General features: G+C 37.6%; 1 protein-coding gene across 1 annotated transcript in view; it reads left to right on the top strand.

The window, feature by feature from the left end:
* Positions 1 to 22,013, top strand: part of TM2D1 (TM2 domain containing 1) — a 46,956-nt gene that overhangs the window by 14,583 nt on the left and 10,360 nt on the right. The window contains exons 4-5 of the mRNA XM_025871743.2: positions 5,915 to 6,006; positions 16,808 to 16,881. Of these exons, the coding sequence (XP_025727528.1) occupies positions 5,915 to 6,006; positions 16,808 to 16,881 (166 nt within the window). The remainder of the gene's footprint in view (positions 1 to 5,914; positions 6,007 to 16,807; positions 16,882 to 22,013) is intronic.

A 22,013-nucleotide genomic window follows, 5' to 3' on the forward strand; every position in this document is an offset into this window, starting at 1 on the left:
AAGATCTGACTCTTGGTTTTGGCTCAGGTCATGATCTCAGGATGATGAGGTCAGGCTCTGTGCTCAATGTGGAGTCTGCTTGAGATTCTGTCTCCCTCTCCCTCTCTCTCAAATAAATAAATCCTTAAAAAAAATAAAAGAATGTTAATTATTAATCATTTGCATATTAAGGGCATTCTGAAATTTGGTTTCATTCTTTGTAATAGGTATGGATGATGAATGGTTAAACAGAATTTAAAAATTCATTTGGGATGTTAAGACAAGTGGCTTTATTTCGTTAGGAGTGTTCTTTGTTTAAAGGACTTTTAAGTTTGCTTTTTATTTTTGCTGTAGTAAAGCTAATATCTTATATTTCTGCCTTGTACTAAAAACATGAGTTAGTTTTACCCATTCTTATTAATTGGTGGCACTATACTTTTATCTCTTAACTGTACATTGTTCCATTTTATTCGATGGCACCTATTTACAGTTGTATCAAGAAATAACCACTGTTTGGCTTCTTTCTCTTCCTTCCTCCCTCCCCCCCTCCCTCCCTCCCTCCCTCCCTCTCTCTCTCTCTTTCTGTCTTTCTTTCTTTCTTTCTTTCTTTTAAACTATTTGGCTATTTCTACCAGTTCTATTAGAATTCCTAGAAATTACTAGTGGAGTCTTATTTTTCTTTTGACCCTCCTTTACTGAGTTAATGAGAAGCTTTAGATTCTGTCTTGCTGTGTAATCCTAAGCCAATCACTTAAGCTTTTTGGGTTCCAAGATTTCTCATTAGTAAAGTAAAAATTGCTAAAAGGAATTACTTCCCAAGTACTTACATATGGTTTAGCTCAGCTTTGAATTTATGGATTGATATTTCTTTTTTTAAAAATATTTTATTTATTTATTTGTCAGAGAGAGGGAGAGAGTGGCCGTGCCCAAGCAGGGGGAACAGCAGGCAAAGGGAGAAGCAGGTTCCCCACTGAGCAAGGAACCCAATGTGGGACTCGATCCCAGGACCCTGGGATCGTGACCTGAGCCAAATGCAGATGCTTAACTGACTGAGCTACCCAGGCATCCCTGGATTGATATTTCTACCATAAAAATTCCAAATGACTACCAATTTATTAAGTGCTGATCTAAGACATCATAGGTTATAATACAACAACTTAGAAAATCAATCATCTGTTGAGAACAGCTAACCACTCAGGTCAGACTTACAGGTTTATATTACCTGTAATGGTAACACCACAATGGTCTGTTACTCAATTTCCAAGTTAATTCTGATTTTTCTTTCAGGGTCTATGGGTAGATTAGGCTCAGTGTGACTGAGCTATACTAGTCATGCTCACAAGACACTGATGTCAGTTATCAGAAGAAATGTAATTATCAGGGAGACCAGATATTCGCAAGTATACTGGCCAATTTATTCCCCTCCTATAGTAAAATCTGCAGTTCCAAAATAGAATTTGCCTAATGAGCATTGAATCAGAACAAGGGGAGCTAAATTGATGGGTAAATTTAATGATAAGTCACAAAATTAAGATCACCCCATAAATCATTTTCTTATATCAGAATATTCAGTACATGCCTACCGAAGAGCCAGCTCACTGACAAATTCTTACTCATTGAATGTTCCTTTCCTAGTTCACATATTTTCCTTCTCCTGTTAGCATATTCTTTTTCAAAATGTATATAATATTGATACTTGATGACAACTCCTGTCTTACTATTGCAGATGTGGTCATTCTATAATGTTTTCTCCAGCGACTGAAGTCTGGTAACCATGTCTGATTGATCACCAAGCCACACACCTCTTTATACTAGCCAGCTGTTTTAGTTGGAGCCGACTAACGGCTGCAACAGATGTCTTTAGAATTTCAGTGGCTTAACACAATACGAGTTATTTCCTCCTCACCTCGTAGTCCAGTTGGTGTTGGCGTGGAGGGCTGGGTGAGGCAAGGGGAGTGATTGTTGCTCCAGGCAGTCAGACGGGAGCCTTGCTCCTTTCACCTCTGGCTTGGCTTCCTCTTGTCCTCAGAGACCTTTCCTTTCAGCCGGCAGATGGGAAACAGGAAAGGAACCCCGGGGAGGTGTGTTTTATGGATCAGATCTAGAAATGGCATATACCATTTCTGTCCTCGTTACATTGGCCAAAACTCAGTTATGGCTACAGTTAACTGCAAGATGGGCTAGAATATGTAACTTCACTGTACGTCCATGAGAAAAAGGTCAGTGGCTCAGTGAACAATTAGACAGTCTCTGCTCTGCCACCCATTTTCAGGTTATTCTTTAGGGTGATCTAATATATAGATAATTGTGTTTCTAATTTCATTCCTCTTTCCAGCCAAGCTTTTTGAAAGGCTTGTTCCTATAATACTTACCTTTTATGAATTTTTCTGTTTAATGGAGTCCAGCTTTCGGCCGTGCTGAAATTCACCAGCAATCTTTGTTCTATCGCAAATGGATCTTTATAGTCCATATCTTAATCTTTCTACAGCATTTGGCATTTCCTTCTCTTAAAATTCTTTCCTTGACTTCTAGTATAAAACACTCTTCTGTTTTCTTTGATACCTCTTCTTTTGTTTTTTCCTTAAATCTCATGTTCCCTTTTTCATTCATTCACCCCTTTGGCTTTTTCATCATCTTTATATATATTAAGGTCCCAAACTCCATCTATCATCTCCTTCAAGTCATCTCGTCCTTTGTCTTAGTGAATGGCACCTGTCTTACTCAGTTTCTTAAGCTGAAACTTTGGAGCATTCTTGACTTCTCCTTTTCCCCCATTTCCCACATTTCCCTCCTCCTTTTCCCCCATTTCCCACTTCTGCCTTCTTAGTATTTCCCAATTTTGTTTACATTTCTGTCCTACTGCTACTACCCAGTAGGTTATACCTGGAGTTTCTACAAAGCCTACTGATTTATTTCTCTATTTCTAGTCTTGTGCCCCATTCCAGGGTAGATGGGACACCACTGCCCTCAGCAAAAAATCTGACTTTCAATATTAGATGCATAAACAGGATCTCTGGTCCATCTACCATCTCTCCCAACTCCCCCCAAATGTCCTAATTGTGAGTGAAATGCAAAAATAAAACAGGATTGTAAGACTGACATAATCAGATTTGACTTTAAAGTGAAAACTCCAGCTACCTCTCTGTTTCTTTCCTTCCCTTTTGAAGCAGAACTCCTTCAAAGAGTTGTCTAATACTCCTGTTCTTCAATTTTCTTTTTAATTTTTTATTGTTATGTGAATCACCATACATTACATCATTAGTTTTGGATATAGTGTTCCATGATTCATTGTTTGTGCATAACACCCAGTGCTCCACCCAGAATGTGCCTTCTTTAATACCCATCACCAGGCTAACCCATCCCCCCACCCCCTCCCCCCCAGAACCCTCAGTTTGTTTTTCAGAGTCTATCGTCTCTCATGGTTGGTCTCCCCCTCCGATTTCCCCCCTTCATTCTTCCCCTCCTGCTATTTCAATTTTTTTCATTCCAGGCTTTCTTAAGCCTGCTCTGTTTGGTCTTTTTCCTGTACCACATCACCAGAATTGCCCTTGCTGAGGTCATTAATGAACTCCTTTTGATTAAATTTAGTGGTAAATTCTCAGCCATTTCTTAAGTAATCTGTCAGTCACATGTGGCACAATTGATCACTCTGTTCTTAATACACTGTACTGTCTTCCCTTGACTTGCAGTATACCACAGTCTTCTAGTTTTACATCTTCCTCACTGTTAGCTCTTTCTCAGTTTTTTCTCTTCTTGATTGCTTAATATTGGAGTATCTCAACGCTTAGTCTGTGAATCTCTCTCTCTCTCTCTTTTTGACAGGGAAATGTCCTGGTTTAAAATACTTCCTACAGGGCGCCTGGGTGGCTCAGTCGGTTAAGCGACTGCCTTCGGCTCAGGTCATGATCCTGGAGTCCTAGGATTGAGTCCCACATCGGGCTCCCTGCTCAGCAGGGAGTCTGCTTCTCCTTCTGACCCTCTTCCCTCTCGTGCTCTCTATCTCTCATTCTCTCTCTCTCAAATAAATAAATAAAATCTTTAAAAAAATAAAAAAAAATACTACATGCTTGCAACTTCCTAATTTATATCTCCAGCCCAGACTTCTCTCCCTAACTCTAGACTTGTAAATCCAGCTGTCTTTTGAACAACTCCACTTAGATATCTGATAACTCTCAAACTCACATGTCCAGCATGAAATCCTTAACACCCTTCCGGGACTAGACTACCCTCAGCCTTCCCCAACTCAGTTAATGCTAGCTTCATCTCTCTAGTTACATAGGACAAAATCTTTAGCTTTATTCGTATTCCTTTCTTTTTTCATTCCCTAAATTGAATACATCAGGAAATCCAGTTGTTATACTTCACAATATTTCCGGAATCTGATTACTTCTCAGTGTTTCTTTTGCTCTGACTCCAGGTCAAGCCACTATTAATTTTCATCGGATTATGGCAAGAACCTTCAGACTCCTTTGTCCTTGTGGTAGCTTGCATTTGTTAAACAAATTCCTCCCTCTCAATCACTATTAACTGGGTGATGTATACTTTCTACTCTGTTGATTTGGGGCTTGACCACATAATTGTATTTGTTCTATGTAATGCTAGCAGGTATGAAACAAGCAGGGGCTTAAACGTGTTTGTGAGGTTTAGCTCTCTTCTTGAATCTTGGTGATATGTTCTGAAAAGAACTTGTCTCAGGTAAATGCTACACCTTCAGCTGGGCCCTAGAAAAACTTAAGAGGAACTGATTTGAACTAAATAAGTAGCCTGGATTCAGACTGACCCAAACTTTAGCCTAAAGCAGTATCTCCTGGCTGAACCCACTCTAGATCAACCAAACCACAAGCAATTGCAGTCTACGAGTATGAGGATAATTGCTTATTGTTGTAAGCCACTGAGGTTTAGGGTGGTTTGTTATACAATGTTACTGTGACAGTAGCTCACAAGTACTCCCCTATAGTCTATTTTCAGCAGAGCAGCTAGAGTTATTTTAAAATCTAAATCAGATCATATCACACATCTACTTAAAATCCTGGAGTAGTCTCCCGTATCCTTCAGAGTACAGAGTCTTTACAGTGGTATTCAAGGCCGAGCATGATTTGCCCTCTTTGCCCCTTGTCATCTCTCTGACAGCTCCTACTATATTCTTATGTTCTCTAATTCCATGCCTGCTATACGGGCCACCTTTATAGACCTCAAACATGTCGGGTGTGCTGCGCTCACCACAGCAGTTCTTTTGCCTGGGATGTTCCTCCCTTAGAGGTGTGGCATGCTAACTAATTCACCTCCCTCAGGTCTTTGCTTATATATCACTTTCTCAATGACACCTACTCTTATTACCCTATTTGTATCTTAGATCACCCTTCTCTGTACCCCTGGCATTCTGAATTCCCTAAATGACCTGCTCCACTTTTTTTAATAGCATTTATGACTTTTTTTTTTTAAGATTATTTATTTGAGAAAGAGAGAGCATGGGCGGGAGGAGGGGAGCAGAGGAGCAAAGGGAGAGGGAGAAGGGGACTCCCTGCTGAGCAGAGAGCTAATGCAGACTCAATCCCAGGGACTCGATCCCAGGACCCTGAGATCATGACCTGAGCCGAAGGCAGCCACTTAACTGACTGAGCCATCCGAGTGCCCCCATGTATGACTTTCTAACATAATATATGATTTACTTTTAAAATGCTTATTTTTATTGCTTGTTGCCTATAGATTGAAAGCTCTTTAGGGGCAGGGATCTTTGTTTCTTTTGTTCATTAATATATCCCAATAGCCTAGAATAGTGCCTGGCATGCAGTAGCTACCCAAAAGGCATTAATTAAACGAATGAATGGATGAATGAACAAATTAACAAATAAGTGATAATTAACACTTTTGTTTCCTAAAATGTTTACATGCTGGGAATACATGTATATAACACTCAGGTTCTAATTTTGTACAGAAATGGCTATTCATACAAAGTGGCAGTTGCGCTGTCTCTTTTCCTTGGATGGTTGGGAGCAGATCGATTTTACCTTGGATACCCTGCCTTGGGTGAGTATGTTTCATCAAGAAAAAATCCTTGTGAAACTTGTATTTCAGGTAAATATACCTGTTCTTTCCGTTTTATTTTTTTAGAGATTTTATTTATTTATTTGAGAGAGAGAGCACAAGCAGGGGGAGGAGCAGAGGGAGAGGGACAAGCAGACTCCATGCTGAGCACAGAGCCCGATGTGGGGCTCAATCCCAGGACCCCTGACATCATGACCTAAGCCGAAATCAAGAGTTGGACACCCAAGCGACTGAGCCACCCAGGCACCCCTAAATATACCAATTTTTATAGATTAAATCTTTGCATACTATTAATAGTTAGAAGTTCCATGTAATGGAGTTGAATAGCTAATGTTCTTTTGTGAATATAGAGCTAGCTGTTAGCTCTACAGTTCAGCTTGGGTAAGGAATATTGACTTTTCCTGTATTTTCATCTTTATGAAAACACACTCAAAATAGTAAAGGCACTTCCTTAGGACAGTAGGCTTGAGTTGTCATTGTTAGTCCCGGGAACATGGTGGACATTTAATAAATATTTTATGAATAAATGCGTATCTTTTCTATCCTTCTAAGAATATTTGCCTTCTACCTGAACCTCTGTCAGTGTTCCCTTGGGAATAGAAACTTTCTTTCAGGAGAAGCTTGGGTTGGAACTATGGCAACCGGCATGAGCTGGTGTGGAGCCTGACTTCTATTAACCTTAGCATCCCCCCACACACGTTCCTTCTAGCTGTAATCTTCCCATTTACCATAGTTACTAATGCTTGTGAAAACCATTTACATTTGATGATAGCTTTCGTTTAAACAATACTTTTATATGTCTGCCCTTAGTTAAGCCTTACAGCTCTCTGACTTTATCATCCTCTTTAAATCTTCTTTACCAGGTAGGGAAATTGTCACCAGAGAGGTTAAGGGATTTACTGACCCTAGAGGCCTTGTTTTATTCTGTGACATATTTGTCGTTATCATCCTTGTTTTATGGATAGGGAAATTGTCATGAGATTAAGAGATTTACCCAAGGACACTCTGCTAGTGACCTGAATTTGAACCCAAATTTTCTGGCTCAAGAGATCATGCTTTATTTACTGTAGTACTCTGCTTCTATATTAGCCCTTTACTGAGCAAATTTTAAAGTTTCTGAATTCTCTGCTTTCCAGCTAGCAAGGCTAATCTTATTCTTTCCATGTTGCTACCCACCAGAGATCAAAGAGGAATCTTTACTGTGGTGTTAGTGGGAAGTATGTTTCTGACAGCCTTACCTGGAACTCACAGATTTGTTCAGTTAATAGACATTTATTCTACATTTACTATCTGTTAAGTAAGTAACTAAGTGCTCTGGAAATGATGAAGATCATAGTTTATATTGGTTAAAAAGGAAATAAATATGTTGGTTGGTCCATTTATGATACAGCTATTACAGAACCATGACAAAGTGCTATGAGAGCACAGAAGAGGGACTGATTTAGTCAGCCTTGGGGTGTGAAGGAGGACTTCTTAGATGAGGTGACATTTGAACTAGGTTTTGAAGGATGAACAGATTACAGAGATTGAGGGCATTACACAGAACAGCATGTGCAAAGGCACTGGGTGTGACAGCATGTGTGCATGCTGAGAGAATGGTGGATAGTTGAGCTTTTGTTGTAGGAAGAATAATGGCAGGAGATGAAAAATGACTGTAGAGGTAGTCTGTGGGCAGATTATAAAGGGCTTTGAGTGTCTTGTTATGGAGTTTGGACTTTACCCTTTAAACATCAGAAGCCATAAAAGTTTTTAAGCAGAGAAGAGTCATGGTCAGACTCATATTTCAGGGAGATGCTATTGGAAGAATTGAGGGAAATGGCTGAGAACAGAGAAGGACTGGTGGCAGAGAAAGGTGGAAGGAGATTGATGCCATCTGTGGTCCTGGCCTGAGTGACGGCGCAGCTCACTTTCCTACCATGTGTTAGAGCAGCCATATCTTTCCCTACAGCAGAAAGCCATGTGATCTGCACAGAAGGCCTTGGAGTTGCTAAAAGAGCAATCCTTTAGTCTAACTCTCTTTTTAGATGATGGCTGGCTGGCTGGCTGGCTGGATGGATGGATGGATGGATGGATGGCTGTTCAGACAGAGAAACCAGATTCATAATGAGAAAGTAAAATGATGTGGTGTTGGTAAGAATACACCTGAAGCCTTCTGCCTTTATCCTCATATTTTCTCCATGTTCTCTTTACAAAGACAGACTTATGTGTATATGTTGGAAAGATTTCTAACTTTTAGTAAGTTTTTAAAAGGTTAGGAGGAAAGGGGAAATACTATTCTTTAGAACAGTTTATTCTGTGATGATTTTGAATAGTAAATCTGTTTTATATATTTGGCTTAATGAGTGACTTTTTGGCTTCTTGGGATGTGTGTCAGATGAGCTGTCACGTCATATATGTAAGTTAATGTGTTTGTTCTTACTGCAGCACATAATAATATGTCGGCATGTATATTGTGAATTTTTCTTCCTGCAAAGTAAAGCTCTGGGTAACAAAGCTCTGTGTAGTGGCTCTGGTTAGTGAATGTTTGTTTCCTGCCACGAGCTGCTTTTCTCTGGCCACCGCTACTCCAATCTATTATGAGCTTAAGTCAAAGAGAACCTTTCCCTTGGAGGCTGAGATTCTATAAACTTGCAAGTGCAATTTTTTTTTTTAAAGATTTTATTTATTTGACAGAGACACAGTGAGAGAGGGAACACAAGCAGGGGGAGTGGGAGAGGGCGAAGCAGGCCTCCCGCGGAGCAGGGAGCCCGACGCGGGACTCGATCCCAGGACCCTGGGATCATGACCTGAGCCGAAGGCAGATGCTTAATGACTGAGCCACCCAGGCACCCCTGCAAGTGCAATTTTTAACATTCAGCATTATGCTACAGTGTAAAGTTTTCTTTTGTTTTGTTTTTATCATTAAATAAGTTACTGTATTTTTTTTAAAAGATTTTATTTATTTGTCAGAGAGAAAGACAGAGAGCACAAAGCAGGGGGAGTGGCAGACAGAGGGAGAAGCAGACTGCGCAAGGAGCCTGATTCAGGACTTGATCCCAGGACCCTGGGATCATGACCTGAGCCAAAGGCAGATGCTTAACTGACTAAGCCACCCAGGCATCCCAATAACTTACTGTATTATCCCAACCACCTTTGGATGTTTGTTAGTTCAGCAAATATTTTTACTGTTGGCCTAAGATACAACTTTCTCAAGATTGTTAAGTCTGTCACTTCTCATTTGTCTGCTTTCCAGCTTCTGAGTTTTTGTTGCTATTGTCTTATCTTTTATTCTCTTTGTTCTATTGGGTTTGTGGACTTTAAAAATTCCCTACCATCTTTTAGTGGGGTCTTGGAGTGAGAGGAGCTAAGTAGGCATGTCAAAGTCATGATCTTTAACTGAAAATCCTCTTATTTCTTTTAAGCATTCAAATATTTTGATTGTATCTTGCATTTAAGCTGTCTTAATATTTAGGATTTTGTTATGTTTTATTAACTGATCTAATATGTAAAGTTACAATGTTTTTAAGTTTTACAATTTTAAATGCTTTTAAATTAAATTTTAATTTTTACTAAGAATTCAGGGTTAAAGAATTTTGGTATTTTTGATTAAAATGATTATCATTGTAGTACTACCCTTACTACAATGTTGACTGGAATGGAAATAGTTATAGATGGAGCCTAACATTCTTTTTTTTTTTTTTAAGATTTTATTTATTTGAGAGAGAGAGAGAGAGCATGAGGAGAGAGAGCATGAGCAGAGGGGGGAGGCAGAGGAAAAAAGCAGACTCCCCACTGAGTAGGGAGCCCAATGTGGGGCTCCATCCTAGGACCCTGGGACCATGACCCGAGCTAAAGGCAGATGCTTAACTGACTGAGCCACCCAGGCGATCCTGTTTTTCTTATAATCTTATTTAATCTTCATGGTTATGAAAAGCAGTGGTAGCTTTTTAAATTCTTCCCTAAACTCTTTATGACCATTGGAATTTTATAAGAACAGAATAAATAATATAAATCATGCAATATGAAACTTGCTTTTTCTAAGTAGTTTAGTGTTGAATGTGATATTTCATTATATAAATTTTACTTCAGGATTAAATAAGGGAAATGTGTTGGAGGTGAGGCTGAATAAAATTTGGTAAGATCTAAAAATTCCTTTAAGAAAGTTAAAAAAAATTTTTTTAATTTAAAAATTTTTATTATTATTATTTTTTAAGATTTTCTATTTATTTATTTGACAGAGAGAGACACAGCGAGAGAGAGAACACAAGCAGGGGGAGTGGGAGAGGGAGAAGCAGGCTTCCCGCCGAGCAGGGAGCTGGACACGGGGCTCGATCCCAGGACCCTGGGATCATGACCTGAGCCAAAGGCAGACACTTAACGACTGAGCCACCCAGGTGCCCCCAAAATTTTTTATTTTTAATTAGGGGCTTGAACTCATGCCCTGAGATGAAGACCTGAGCTGAAATCAAGAGTTAGATGCTTAACCGACTGAGCCACCCAGCCACCCCCAAAATTTTCTTTTCAGATATTTCAAATTCCTTTTTAGCCCATGACTATGATTTATATATAGCTTTATTTCCTTTAATTGATTTATTCCTCAGTATGCAAGTGCTACATTAACTAGAAACTTTTTTTTAATGAAAGCTTATTTTTCTAATAATATTCTCTCTTTGTATTCTTAACTGTGTTAACATCTGTGATTTTTTTTCATATGCAATAACTAGCATATTTTGTTTTGCCCAACTGTAGCATTAAAAGATTATGGATTCCCAAAGGTAATAGCTCTTTTGGAGCAGTTAACAGGGGAGAGATACTCTTTTCATAGTGGTATTCCTTTTAAAATGTAAATACTTTCTTATTATGAGAATAACAAAGTGTTTTTAAGCCCAAATCTTAAAAAATCTTTGGTTATATTATTCCTTTTTTGTTTTTTTTTTTTTTTTTTAGTTTGAAGTTACCAGTTTGGACTGGTATATAATATCCACAGATCATGGGACAAATAAAGGGATATATAGGTTAAACTGTTCTAAGCTTTGAAAGCTCTCCTTTATAGGTACAGGTACAAAAAGAAGAGTGGTAGCTAATTACCAAATCATTCTAGAACACCTGTGGTTTAGGAAATAGCAACTTCAATATGCAATAATCTACATTCTCTAAAACAGTTATGCAGACAGCAGTATTTGCAAGACTCAGCCTGTAATAAAAAAAAAACAGAATTTTTTTAAATACCCCAAATTAATCTCTGTTCTTTTTATTTTATACCCATATAAATCCTTTGATTGAATTCATGTTTTTAAAATGTAAAGTTTAGGTTACTAAAGTATAAAGTACACTCAAAACATGAGCTTTATTATTAATGTCATCTGGCAGCATAATCTTTTTGAAAGAATATATCTATAATAGTAATGGTTCAGGATAAGAATGGATCGTTCTTTAGTAGAAACACTTTTATTTGGAATTTTAAAACAGATTTTAAGATCTAAAACTGATACTTCTTTTCACATAAGAAGTTAGTAAATAGTGTCTGTACCAAGAGACACTTTTTTATTTGGAAAAAAAATGTCAGTCTACTTTTGGTAGTTCACAAATAACCTCACTTTTTTAAAAACTGGTATGATGCTCAAAATAATGAAATCTATAAGAGTAATGGTTTGTATTTGTTTTAATAAATGCTTTAGAATGTATGCCACTTTGTGTTGTTCAAGTTGATCATTGTTTGCAAATAAGATAATTTATTCTTGATAGGGTTTGTTCCTTCAGTAGTCATATTGACTAGGCATGGGAATGATCCAACAGTGACTTCCAGTTGCTCATGGAAGGGAAGGGGAAGACAGATAAATAAAAATATATAAGCCGTATCGTGGGATATGTGCAATCCTGAAAGTTAAGGGCAGGGCTGGGGAGCATCAAGGAATATTATTAAATTCATCCTGAGGACATTAGGGAAGACTTTCTAGGAGTTTTAAACAACTCTTAGAGGTTAGCTAGATGATTGGGAACGGCATGGGGAGTGCAGAGGAGGAGTCAAGGAAGAGAATAGTGTAACACATGGAAGTGTAGACATGGCTGAGGAGACTACAAGAACACTGCACATTGGAAGGGATCGTCAGGTAGTTTGGGAGTAACCCAGGCAGAAGGAATTTGCAAGATAAGAGATTAGGTTAGATGATCCTACTATTTAAAGAATGTGACTTATGCTGTCTACATTTATCAGTGAATAATAATTGTGGGAATAGGTGAAACAGTGGTAGGAGACATAATGACTGGGCTAACATTTCAAATGTTTGCCATGTGCCATGTACTATTCTAAGTTTTTACTTTTTCTCGTTATCTCCTTTAACCCTTAGTGTCCTTCCTATCTTTTTTTCATAAAATATTTTTATATTTTGAAAGCTATAACAAGTTTAAGATAGCAGTATAGGCAACTTCCATTAGTAAACTTATCCTTTGTGTTACATTTGCAGAAATAGGTGGACCATAGTTAATACTATAGGTTCAGAGTGAAACAGGATGTAAATCACTGTAATGATTTTAAACTTTGATTTTTTTTTCGAGATTTTGTTTTATTTATTTGAGAGAGAGAGCGAGAGCACAAGAGGGGGTTGGGTCAAAGGGAGAAGCAGACTCCCTGCTAAGCAGGGAGCCCGCTGCGAGACTCGATCCCGGGACTCCAGGGTCATGACCTGAGCCGAAGGCAGTCGCTGAACCAATTGAGCCACCTAGACACCCTCAAATTTTTTTTTAATAATCAGCTTAGTTCCGGGGCACCTGGGTGGCTCAGTTGTTAAGCGTCTGCCTTTGGCTCAGGTCATGGTCCCAGGGTCCCGGGATCGAGCCCCGCATCGGGCTCCCGGCTCAGCGGGAGGCCTGCTTCTCCCTCTCCCACTCCCTCTGCTTGTGTTCCCTCTCTCACTGTCTCTCTGTCAAATAAATAAATAAAAATCTTTAAATTAAAAAAAATAACTAGTTCCTTAATTTTTTAAGCAGCTTTATTGAGTTACAAATGATATACATTAACATGCATATTTTTTTATTATTATGTTATGTTAATGACCATACGTTACATCATTAGTTTCAATGTAGTGTTCCATGATTCATTGTTTGCGCATAACACCCAGTGCTCCACGCAGAACGTGCCCTCTTTAATACCCATCACCAGGCTAACCCATCCCCCCACCCCCCTCCCCTCTAGAACCCTCCGTTTGTTTCTCAGAGTCCATCGTCTCTCGTGGTTCATCTTAACATGCAAATTTTAAATGTACAGTTTGATAAGTTAGACATATGTGTACACCTATGAAACAGTCCCCATAATCAAGATAATGACCATATATGTCACTCCCCAAAGCTTCCTCCTGCCCTTTGTAATCCCTGCCTCTTGGCCCTCCTCATCCCCAAGCAAACATTTATCTGCTGTCTGTCACTGTAGGTCAGTTTGCAGATTGCTTAAATGCTTAAGTATCATCTTGGATCTGTTCTGTAGTTTCTTTAAATGTATGACTTCAGGAGTAGGTGACACTCACTGAAGTTCCAAACATACATATCATGCCCTTATCTATTATTTTATCTGAACAGGAACCTCTTATATTCATTTTTCTGAAGCACCCTTAAGAAGGGGTTCAGCAGCAGAATATCAAGATTTTAATGACTCATTATTGTTCTCTTTTTGAGTGTTACCACATTACTTTGCCAATAAATATACTTTTATGTCATTGTTTTAAATAGCTGCATAGTATTCTCTCCTCTTACTAGGTATACCTTGATTTTCTGAGATAATTTCTCCCTGTTAAACATTTAAATTGTTGCTAGTTTTTTGATAGTCATACAAGAAATATTTATCAAACTCTTACTGTCTGTCAGGTACTGTTCAAGGAATTGACTTGAGTAGATAAGGACCCTGTCTTGAGGAATTTTCATGGCAGAGGAAGACCGAGAATGAATGAACAAACCAACAAACGAGGCTGTTACAGATTTTTAATTGGCACCAAAAAGGCAATAAATAGGGGAGATGTGATAGGGCCAGGGGCTTTGTGGAGAAGCTGTGTGCTGCTTTAGATAGACATGTTAGACTTCTCTGAAGAAGTAGTGTGAGAAATGAGATCTACAGTATATTGTTGGAAGGGGTCATGACAAGAGCAAAGGCTCTGACATGGTTATGTTTTCTTAATGGGGTAGCAAGTAGGTGTTTGTAGCAGCAAAGTCCACAATAGCCCAAACTGTGGAAAGAGCCAAGATGTCCATCAACAGATGAATGGATAAAGAAGATGTGTACATATACAATGGAATATTATGCAGCCATCAAAAGGAATGACATCTTGCCATTTGCAACTACGTGGATGGAACTGGAGGGTGTTATGCTGAGTGAAATAAGTCAATCAGAGAAAGACATGTATCATATGACCTCACCGATGAGAGGAATTCTTAATGTCAGGAAACAAACTGAGGGTTGCTGGAGTGGGGGTGGGGTGCGAGGGATGGGGTGGCTGGGTGATAGACATTGGGGAGGGTATGTGCTATGGTGAGTGCTGTGAATTGTGGAAGACTATTGAATCACAGATCTGTACCTCTGAAACAAATAATGCAATATATGTTAAGAAAAAAAAAGATAGCAGGAGGGGAAGAATGAAGGGGGGTAAATCAGAGGGGGGGAAAATAGAGTAGCAAGTAATTAAAGACAAACTTTTTTTAAAAACTTTTTTTTTTTTTTAATAGAGGGGGAAAGGGGCATTGGGGAAGGAGCAGAGGGAGAGAGAGAGAATATTAAGCAGGCTCAATGCCCAGCGCTGAGCCGGACGGGGGCTCAATCTCACGACCCTGAGGTCATGACCTGAGCTTAACCAACTAAGCTACCCACGTGCTCCAGAATCATTCTTAAAATTAATCTTGTTAAAAGAAAATTGAAGAAAGGGAACCTCTGTGATATTTCCAAATTTACATTAAATTGCTGTGTGAAGAGGGATACATTTCAGAACTAGAATGAATGAGTGGATGGAGAGAATATACCAGTTGAGTGGATCAAGTTCCCTGGGCAACTATAATAAAATGCAACTAATGAAAAAAATAATTAAAGGAGTTGTTATATAAGATAATGGCTAAAAAGTTAGAGGTCTTTAGGAAACAGAAAAGCTGAGACAACTTATCCATTCATTTTACAAATATCGAGCATCTGCTATGTGTTAGGCGATGTTGTAGGTACTAAGGACACAGGAGTAAATAAACCAGATAAAAGACCCTCCCCTAATGGGACTTCCATGAGACAGATAGAACAAATATAAAATAATAGATAACATAACAAATATTTTGAGAAAAGTGAAAGCAGAATTTTATATAATCTCTATATTTTAGTAGTTTTAAAGTGATTTCGAACATGTGTTATCTTAGTACTTACAACATTATTCTGTAATATGTCTAATACTAAAAAGGGAAAAATAATCATCTAATGTGCTTACATAGTTCAGTCTTATTTGTGTATTTCCAAATTGTGTGCAGGAGGTGATCTCATCCACTCTTGTGATTTTAGCTGGCATCTGTTTGTAGTTGATACTTAGAACTACCCTTTCACGAAGAGTCTTGTTTCCTACCATTTTTATATGTCTGGAAGGCAATTTAAGTTTAAATATAGAAGAAAGATTACTCATCCCACCCGCACCCCCAACCTGTCTCTTTATTCCATCATCATGGTTTTCTGTTATATCGTGTATGTCCTAGATTCTATGCTCTGTAATGATCTGTTCAGTACCTTAGTTCCAAGGTTGTGACTGAAGGCAGAGATGTATATAATGCATAGATTGTTGATTTTGAGTGTAGAATTAACGAACATGAGATGCTTTTTTCTAAAAAATATAGGATAAATTTAAGATAAGTATAGGATAAAGATAATTGGGTTGCTAATAAAAGTTTGCAATTTAACTATAAGATAAAAGTTTTATCTTGGTTATTTTTTCTGTGACTTGACAATATTTGTTTGAACTTCTAATGTAAATGTGTATTAAAATTTCAGTCACAATGTATTAAGTCTAAATAAATAAGGACTAAGAGATGTTCTATAGCTCTGGCATAATGCAATTTAAAGATTTATTTCTTTAGGACTTTTAAGAAATTTTGTGACATTAGAGTGAGTTTTTATTTCAGTTCATAATACTTGTTACGTGAATTAATTTTTTTTGTGGCTTTTCTATTTGGAGGGTCTTTTATTTTTTATTTTTATTTTTTATTTTTTTTAAAGATTTTATTTATTTATTTGAGAGAGAGAATGAGAGAGAGAGAGCACATGAGAGGGAGAAGCAGACTCCCTGCTGAGCAGGGAGCCCGATGCGGGACTCAATCCCGGGACTCCAGGATCATGACCTGAGCTGAAGGCAGTCACTTAACCAACTGAGCCACCCAGGCACCCTATTTGGAGGGTCTTTTAAACCTTTCTCATATTTTCAGGTGAAGATTTGAGTTTTTAAAGTGTTAATTTTAGGGGCGCCCGGGTGGCTCAGTCGTTAAGCATCTGCCTTCGGCTCAGGTCATGATCTCAGGGTCCGGGGATGGAGCCTTGCATCAGGCTCCCTGCTCAGCGGGAGGCCTTCTTCTCTCTCTCCCACTCCCCCTGCTTGTGTTCTCTCTCTTTCTCAAATAAATAAATAAAATCTTAAAAAAAGGAAAAAAATGTGATTAATCACACACAAAAAATAAGGTGTTAATTTTATATTCTTGATATAAAGAGTTTGTGGTATAGTATACATAATGATTTATTGGGAAATAGAAAAGTTAATATTTATAGAACTTCCAGAATTTTAAGTGACTTTATCTTTTTTTCCAGGTTTGTTAAAGTTTTGCACTGTAGGGTTTTGTGGAATTGGGAGCCTAATTGATTTCATTCTTATTTCAATGCAGGTAAGTTAGTTTCTGTCCAGAAAATGAACTACTTTTCCATTCAAATTTGAGTTCTGTGATCTTTTCCTGGTGTATTTTAAATATATAGAAAGCACACTTTATCTCTTAACTCAGGCAAAAGACCCTGCAGGCAGAGTATCCCCCAGTGGGAACTGAAATTACCCCCTCAAGCAATAAGGATTGCCCCAAGCCAGCGAGACCCCACGTGACCGACCCCCAAGAAAGTGATCAACCTGACCTTTGCTGCCCCTGCTGCACGTACCCACCGACCTTTGTCCCTCATTTTCCTGATAAAAACCTGGAAGTGTTTTCAGCACTTTGGAGACAGTCTTTGAGACGCTAGTCCACTGTCTTCCCAGTGTTGGCCTCATTGAAATAAATTCCTTTCTTGTTTCAAAAAAAATAAAAATGAAAGTAAAAAATTAAAAATAAATATTTTAGAAAGCAGTTAGGAATACTTTTTCAGTTTTTTTTTAGATACTGCATCTAAGGGATCATAGCCATGTTTCCTTAAGTAACATTTCCCAACCTATGTTCTACCAGTTAGTAATTCTAAAAGACTACTATCTTTTCATTAAAAAAAAAAAAGGATTCATGCTCAAATATGATTGTAAATGGTAGAAACTGAAATCCAGCTATCTTAAGCCAGAAAGAAAAAAGGAATGTCTGGGCGTTCTGTAGAAAATCTGGGAGTGGGGCTGGCCTCGGGCACAACCAAATCCATATAAGCAAATGATGTGTTCAGGAACTCTCCTGATACCTCTCTCTGCTTCTTTATGTTAACCTCATCTTTTCCGGCTGCGATAGTGTGGAGGCAGGCGTAGTGTGTGAAATGCTATCCTTTAGCGTTTAAAAGTGCCACCAGATGTTTTACATTAAATTACACTGAACTGATTGTGGTTAACTTATGAGGATTCTTAAATTAGAGAAGGAGATGAATTTATCACAACAAATGTCACAAAACAGCATTTCAGTAAGCATTTATGGAGCACCTCATGTCTTCAGTAAGAGTGTCAGTATGTATGTAGATCATCATCAGTTTTGGTCTTCTTTCTCATACAATATTTCCACTCCTCAATTCTGTCTGCTTGATGTTAATCCTTATGTTTTAAAAGAAAGTCAAAATCCAGGAGATTTTGGTAGCATACTGTGAGGAGGGTACCATACTGTGAGGAGGAGGCAGCATATGGACCAATAAGATACCAGAATTAAACAAGGAAAATATTTGGTTTTAAAGTTGGAATTTTCCTGTCTTTATTCATAAACATATGCCTAACCAAATATCCTGCCTTCTCTGACTGGGGGACAGGCAAGCAGGCATGAAGAGGCTAAGGTACTTGTGCACATATGCTTAGAAATGGATTTCTCACTTTAAATGAGGATCCAAGGAATTTCATGTATTATTGGGATTCTTTAAAATATCCAGAATTCAATGTCTTTGAAACCCATTTACTTAATATTTTCACACTAGGTTCTTTCTTTGGTGATGTCATTGCTTTATATAAAGCTTTACTTATATCAAATTACAGAGCTTATTTGATTCAGCGATTGCTTTCTGGTACACAAATGCCTGAACTTTTGAGAACAAATCGTTCTTTAAGATCTCCAACTGAACCTATTGCATTAAGAAATACTAAGGCAGAATTAGAGTGTTTGAATTTCTGCAGCACATTTCCGTAAGACATTTTAACAGGTATGGCCACATTAGCTTTAGACTGCTCTCAGATTGGGGAAAAAATAAGTTTTTAAATGTAGCCAAATAAGAGGGGTAGCCTCTTGTAATATACTTAACATGTGATGTTGACTACTTTAGTTTTTAAGAATTATTTTTTCAACAATTAAAATGTTTTTAATATAAATATCATAAGCTATGTTAATGTTTTTGTCCCAAATATATTTTTTCCAATGTCTCATAGACCTTTTACATTTGTCCATCATCTTTTTGTTTATTCTTCTTTCTCATTCTCTCCATCCTGTTTTTTTTTTTTTCTTTTTGCCATTAAATATTGTTCCCCAGTGAATCGCAATGTTTTTCTATTGGGCTATGATCCCAGAAACATATTGTGCATGAACTCAAGACCTATAAAAACATACTTTGCTTCACAGTGTTTATAACAAAAATCCAGGAAAATCCTCCTTAAAAAAAATAGGTCTAGTTATTTCTTCTTTGAACCAAAGTAATATAAAGCATAATGCACCTATTACTAAAGTAACCTTTACATGTCACTATATTTACTGAAAATACTTTAATGAGTATCTATTTGTTAATAAACTTTTGAAGTTTCTTCTTTTTTTGTTCTTAAAAAGTATGAACATGGCAGTGTGAATTAATAGTATAAAATAATACATAGAATTAATTCGGCCCTTTTGTGCATTCAACAAAAGTCTAAATCAGTGATATATTTGTAACATACAGTCTTTCAATTATAGGTAACTGTTGTGTATAATTACTGTATGTATAATTATTCATAAGGCAGTTCTGAAGATTTTAAGACATTCTTTGTGCTTATATATTTATATATATATGTTATGATGGATTGATTAGACATTTAATTTTTTTGTCAGAAAAAATATGAGAATATTTTGATTTCATTTAAATTTTTTTCACTCACACAATCTGGATGTTTTTAATTGTACCAAAACCATTGATGTGGAGTCTGCAATAAAAGGGAAAAGAAAGTTTCCTTTGTTAAGTGGAGATAAGATAGCCACAAATCGGAAAGATGAAGATGGGTAGAGGGAAAATGGAAATACGAAATTGAGTGTAGAAGGCTGTAGGAAGGAAGTCAGGGTACTCGGTGACAATTTTAAAAAATTCTATGCATCATGGAAGAAATTGCTTTCATTTTTATTCCTGTTAACATTACAGAGTAGATCTCCTTAAGGGACTAATAACTATATGAGCAGTAGAAATTCACAGAAGCGGCATAATTTCAAGACATTATGAATTTTATACATTTGTAAAATTTATAAAATATCTCATTAGTTTGGTATTTAATATAGATAATCCACTTTAGCACTGAATTATATAGTGTTTCTGTGTTATTTTTTAACTTTTAGACATGAGGTTTTACTTTTCACACATAAATTTCTTTAGGAAAAAAAGTTTTTTTACTATAGCACTGGTAGTATGCTAAACATAGCATATACTATCGAAAATTTTGGCTGATTTGAACTGAATGCAGTATACCTTGTGAAAAGTGTAGCTTTGTACCAATTACAGGGAAGATGAGAAGCTAAAAAAGGTAGTTTTAAAAAGTGCTTGCTTTTTCTTTAGGACCTTGAAGTGTTAAATTTCTTAGTGTCACTTGAGAAGTAATGAATAAAATAAAAGTTGATATGATAAACTATAAATAGTAGGTTTTATGCCATCGGTGAAAATGGGTTTAGTGAGCACCAATCAGGTATAACTAGTTGAGGTCCTGCCCTAGAGAAACTTATAATCTATCCCAAAAGTGTTCTGATAATAAGATTCCATTTATTATCAGAAATAAAATGTTTCCTTGGGAACTGCAGGCTTAAAATAAAAATGAGCTGATTTTATCTTGTTTAAATTCTTTGAATTTTACTGAAAATTTTAAAAGACTAGGCTTTTCAGTTTAGAGCATGAGCAAGGCTCAAGTTGTAGGTTCACTTTTGTGTTTGCCAGTTTGTTTTGTCCAAGACATAGCCTACTCCCTTGCCCTGTGACATATGTATACTGTTGATCAAAGGAAGAACTAAATCTGTAATCACCCTAAATCTGTTACCAGTACTGGAAAAGTTGATCAAAGTCCTTGATAGTTCACTAGATGTAGGACAGCAATATATAAAAACCAGTAGACATTTTATAGATATCAAGTCTTTCAAATTGCCTGCTCTATTATTTATTTAACCCTGGTGTGATTTGTTGGGGAAATTAACTGGAAAACTGAGGAGACTGATAATTTGTGTAGCCTCTGCTCTGTCCTGTGACCTTAATCAGGCAGATTTCACTTAGTTCACTTTTCCTGTGGGCAGGTATTTATTCAGTGAATTAAAGGAATGTTTAAAAAACAAAGAGTATCTTTTTTTTTAAGATTTTATTTATTTATTTGACAGAGAAAGACAGTGAGAGAGGGAACACAAGCAGAGGGAGTGGGAGAGGGAGAAGCAGGCTTCCCACTGAGCAGGGAGCCCGATGCGGGGCTCTATCCCAGGACCCTGGGATCATGACCTGAGCCGAAGGCAGACATTTAACGACTGAGCCACCCAGGCGCCCCAACAAAGAATATCTTAAACTGGTTTTGAGATTAATCCCAAAGCTGTGTTTTCTTCAGGAGATATAATGTATGAATCTTATTCATTTCTTGAGGAATGATGTTTATATTGGTTATTTAGGATTAATACTAACCAGTCTTTACATCAAATGAAGTCAGGGGGTCTGCATGCATAACTTCTGGCACTTTGTAGGAATTTTGGCGTTTTATTTACTTATTTTTTAAAGATTTTATTTATTTATTAGAGAGAGAATGAGAGATAGCATGAGAGGAAAGAGGGTCAGAGGGAGAAGCAGATTCCCTTCTGAGCAGGGAGCCCAATGCGGGACTCAATCCCAGGACTCCAGGATCATGACCTGAGCCAAAGGCAGTCGCTTAACCAACTGAGCCACCCAGGCGCCCTGGCGTTTAATTTAAATGTGACTAATCAGATGGTTTTAATAGCCTCACATTAAAATTAACCACACAGAAGTCAGCTATGAACACAAAAATGTAATTTGACTTTTAAAAGAATATATATATTTTTGGGAGGACTAGGAGGACACAGTTTGCATCATTGTGCTCTAATTGCAGACAATGGAGTCATTTTACTTTTTTTGCCAGGTTAATAGGTCTTTAGGAGATGATTTAATCTTGCCAGTGTTAGTATTTGCATTCTTCATATGGAGAAACTCCTAAGTGGATTAGATCGCATAAAAGGGTGCATTGATAGAGTTGTATAAAGTGTTCTTAGGGGCGCCTGGGTGGCTCAGTTGGTTGGGCGGCTGCCTTCGGCTCAGGTCATGATCCCGGAGTCCCAGGATCGAGTCCCACATCGGGCTCCCTGCTCAGCGGGGGGTCTGCTTCTCCCTCTGACCCTCTTCCCTCTCGTGCTCTCTATCTCTCATTCTCTCT

This window comes from Callorhinus ursinus, unplaced genomic scaffold (assembly GCF_003265705.2).
Source record: "Callorhinus ursinus isolate GAN/ISIS: 27379988/994484 unplaced genomic scaffold, GSC_fseal_2.0 scaffold9, whole genome shotgun sequence".
NCBI classification, from domain to species: Eukaryota; Metazoa; Chordata; class Mammalia; order Carnivora; family Otariidae; genus Callorhinus; species Callorhinus ursinus.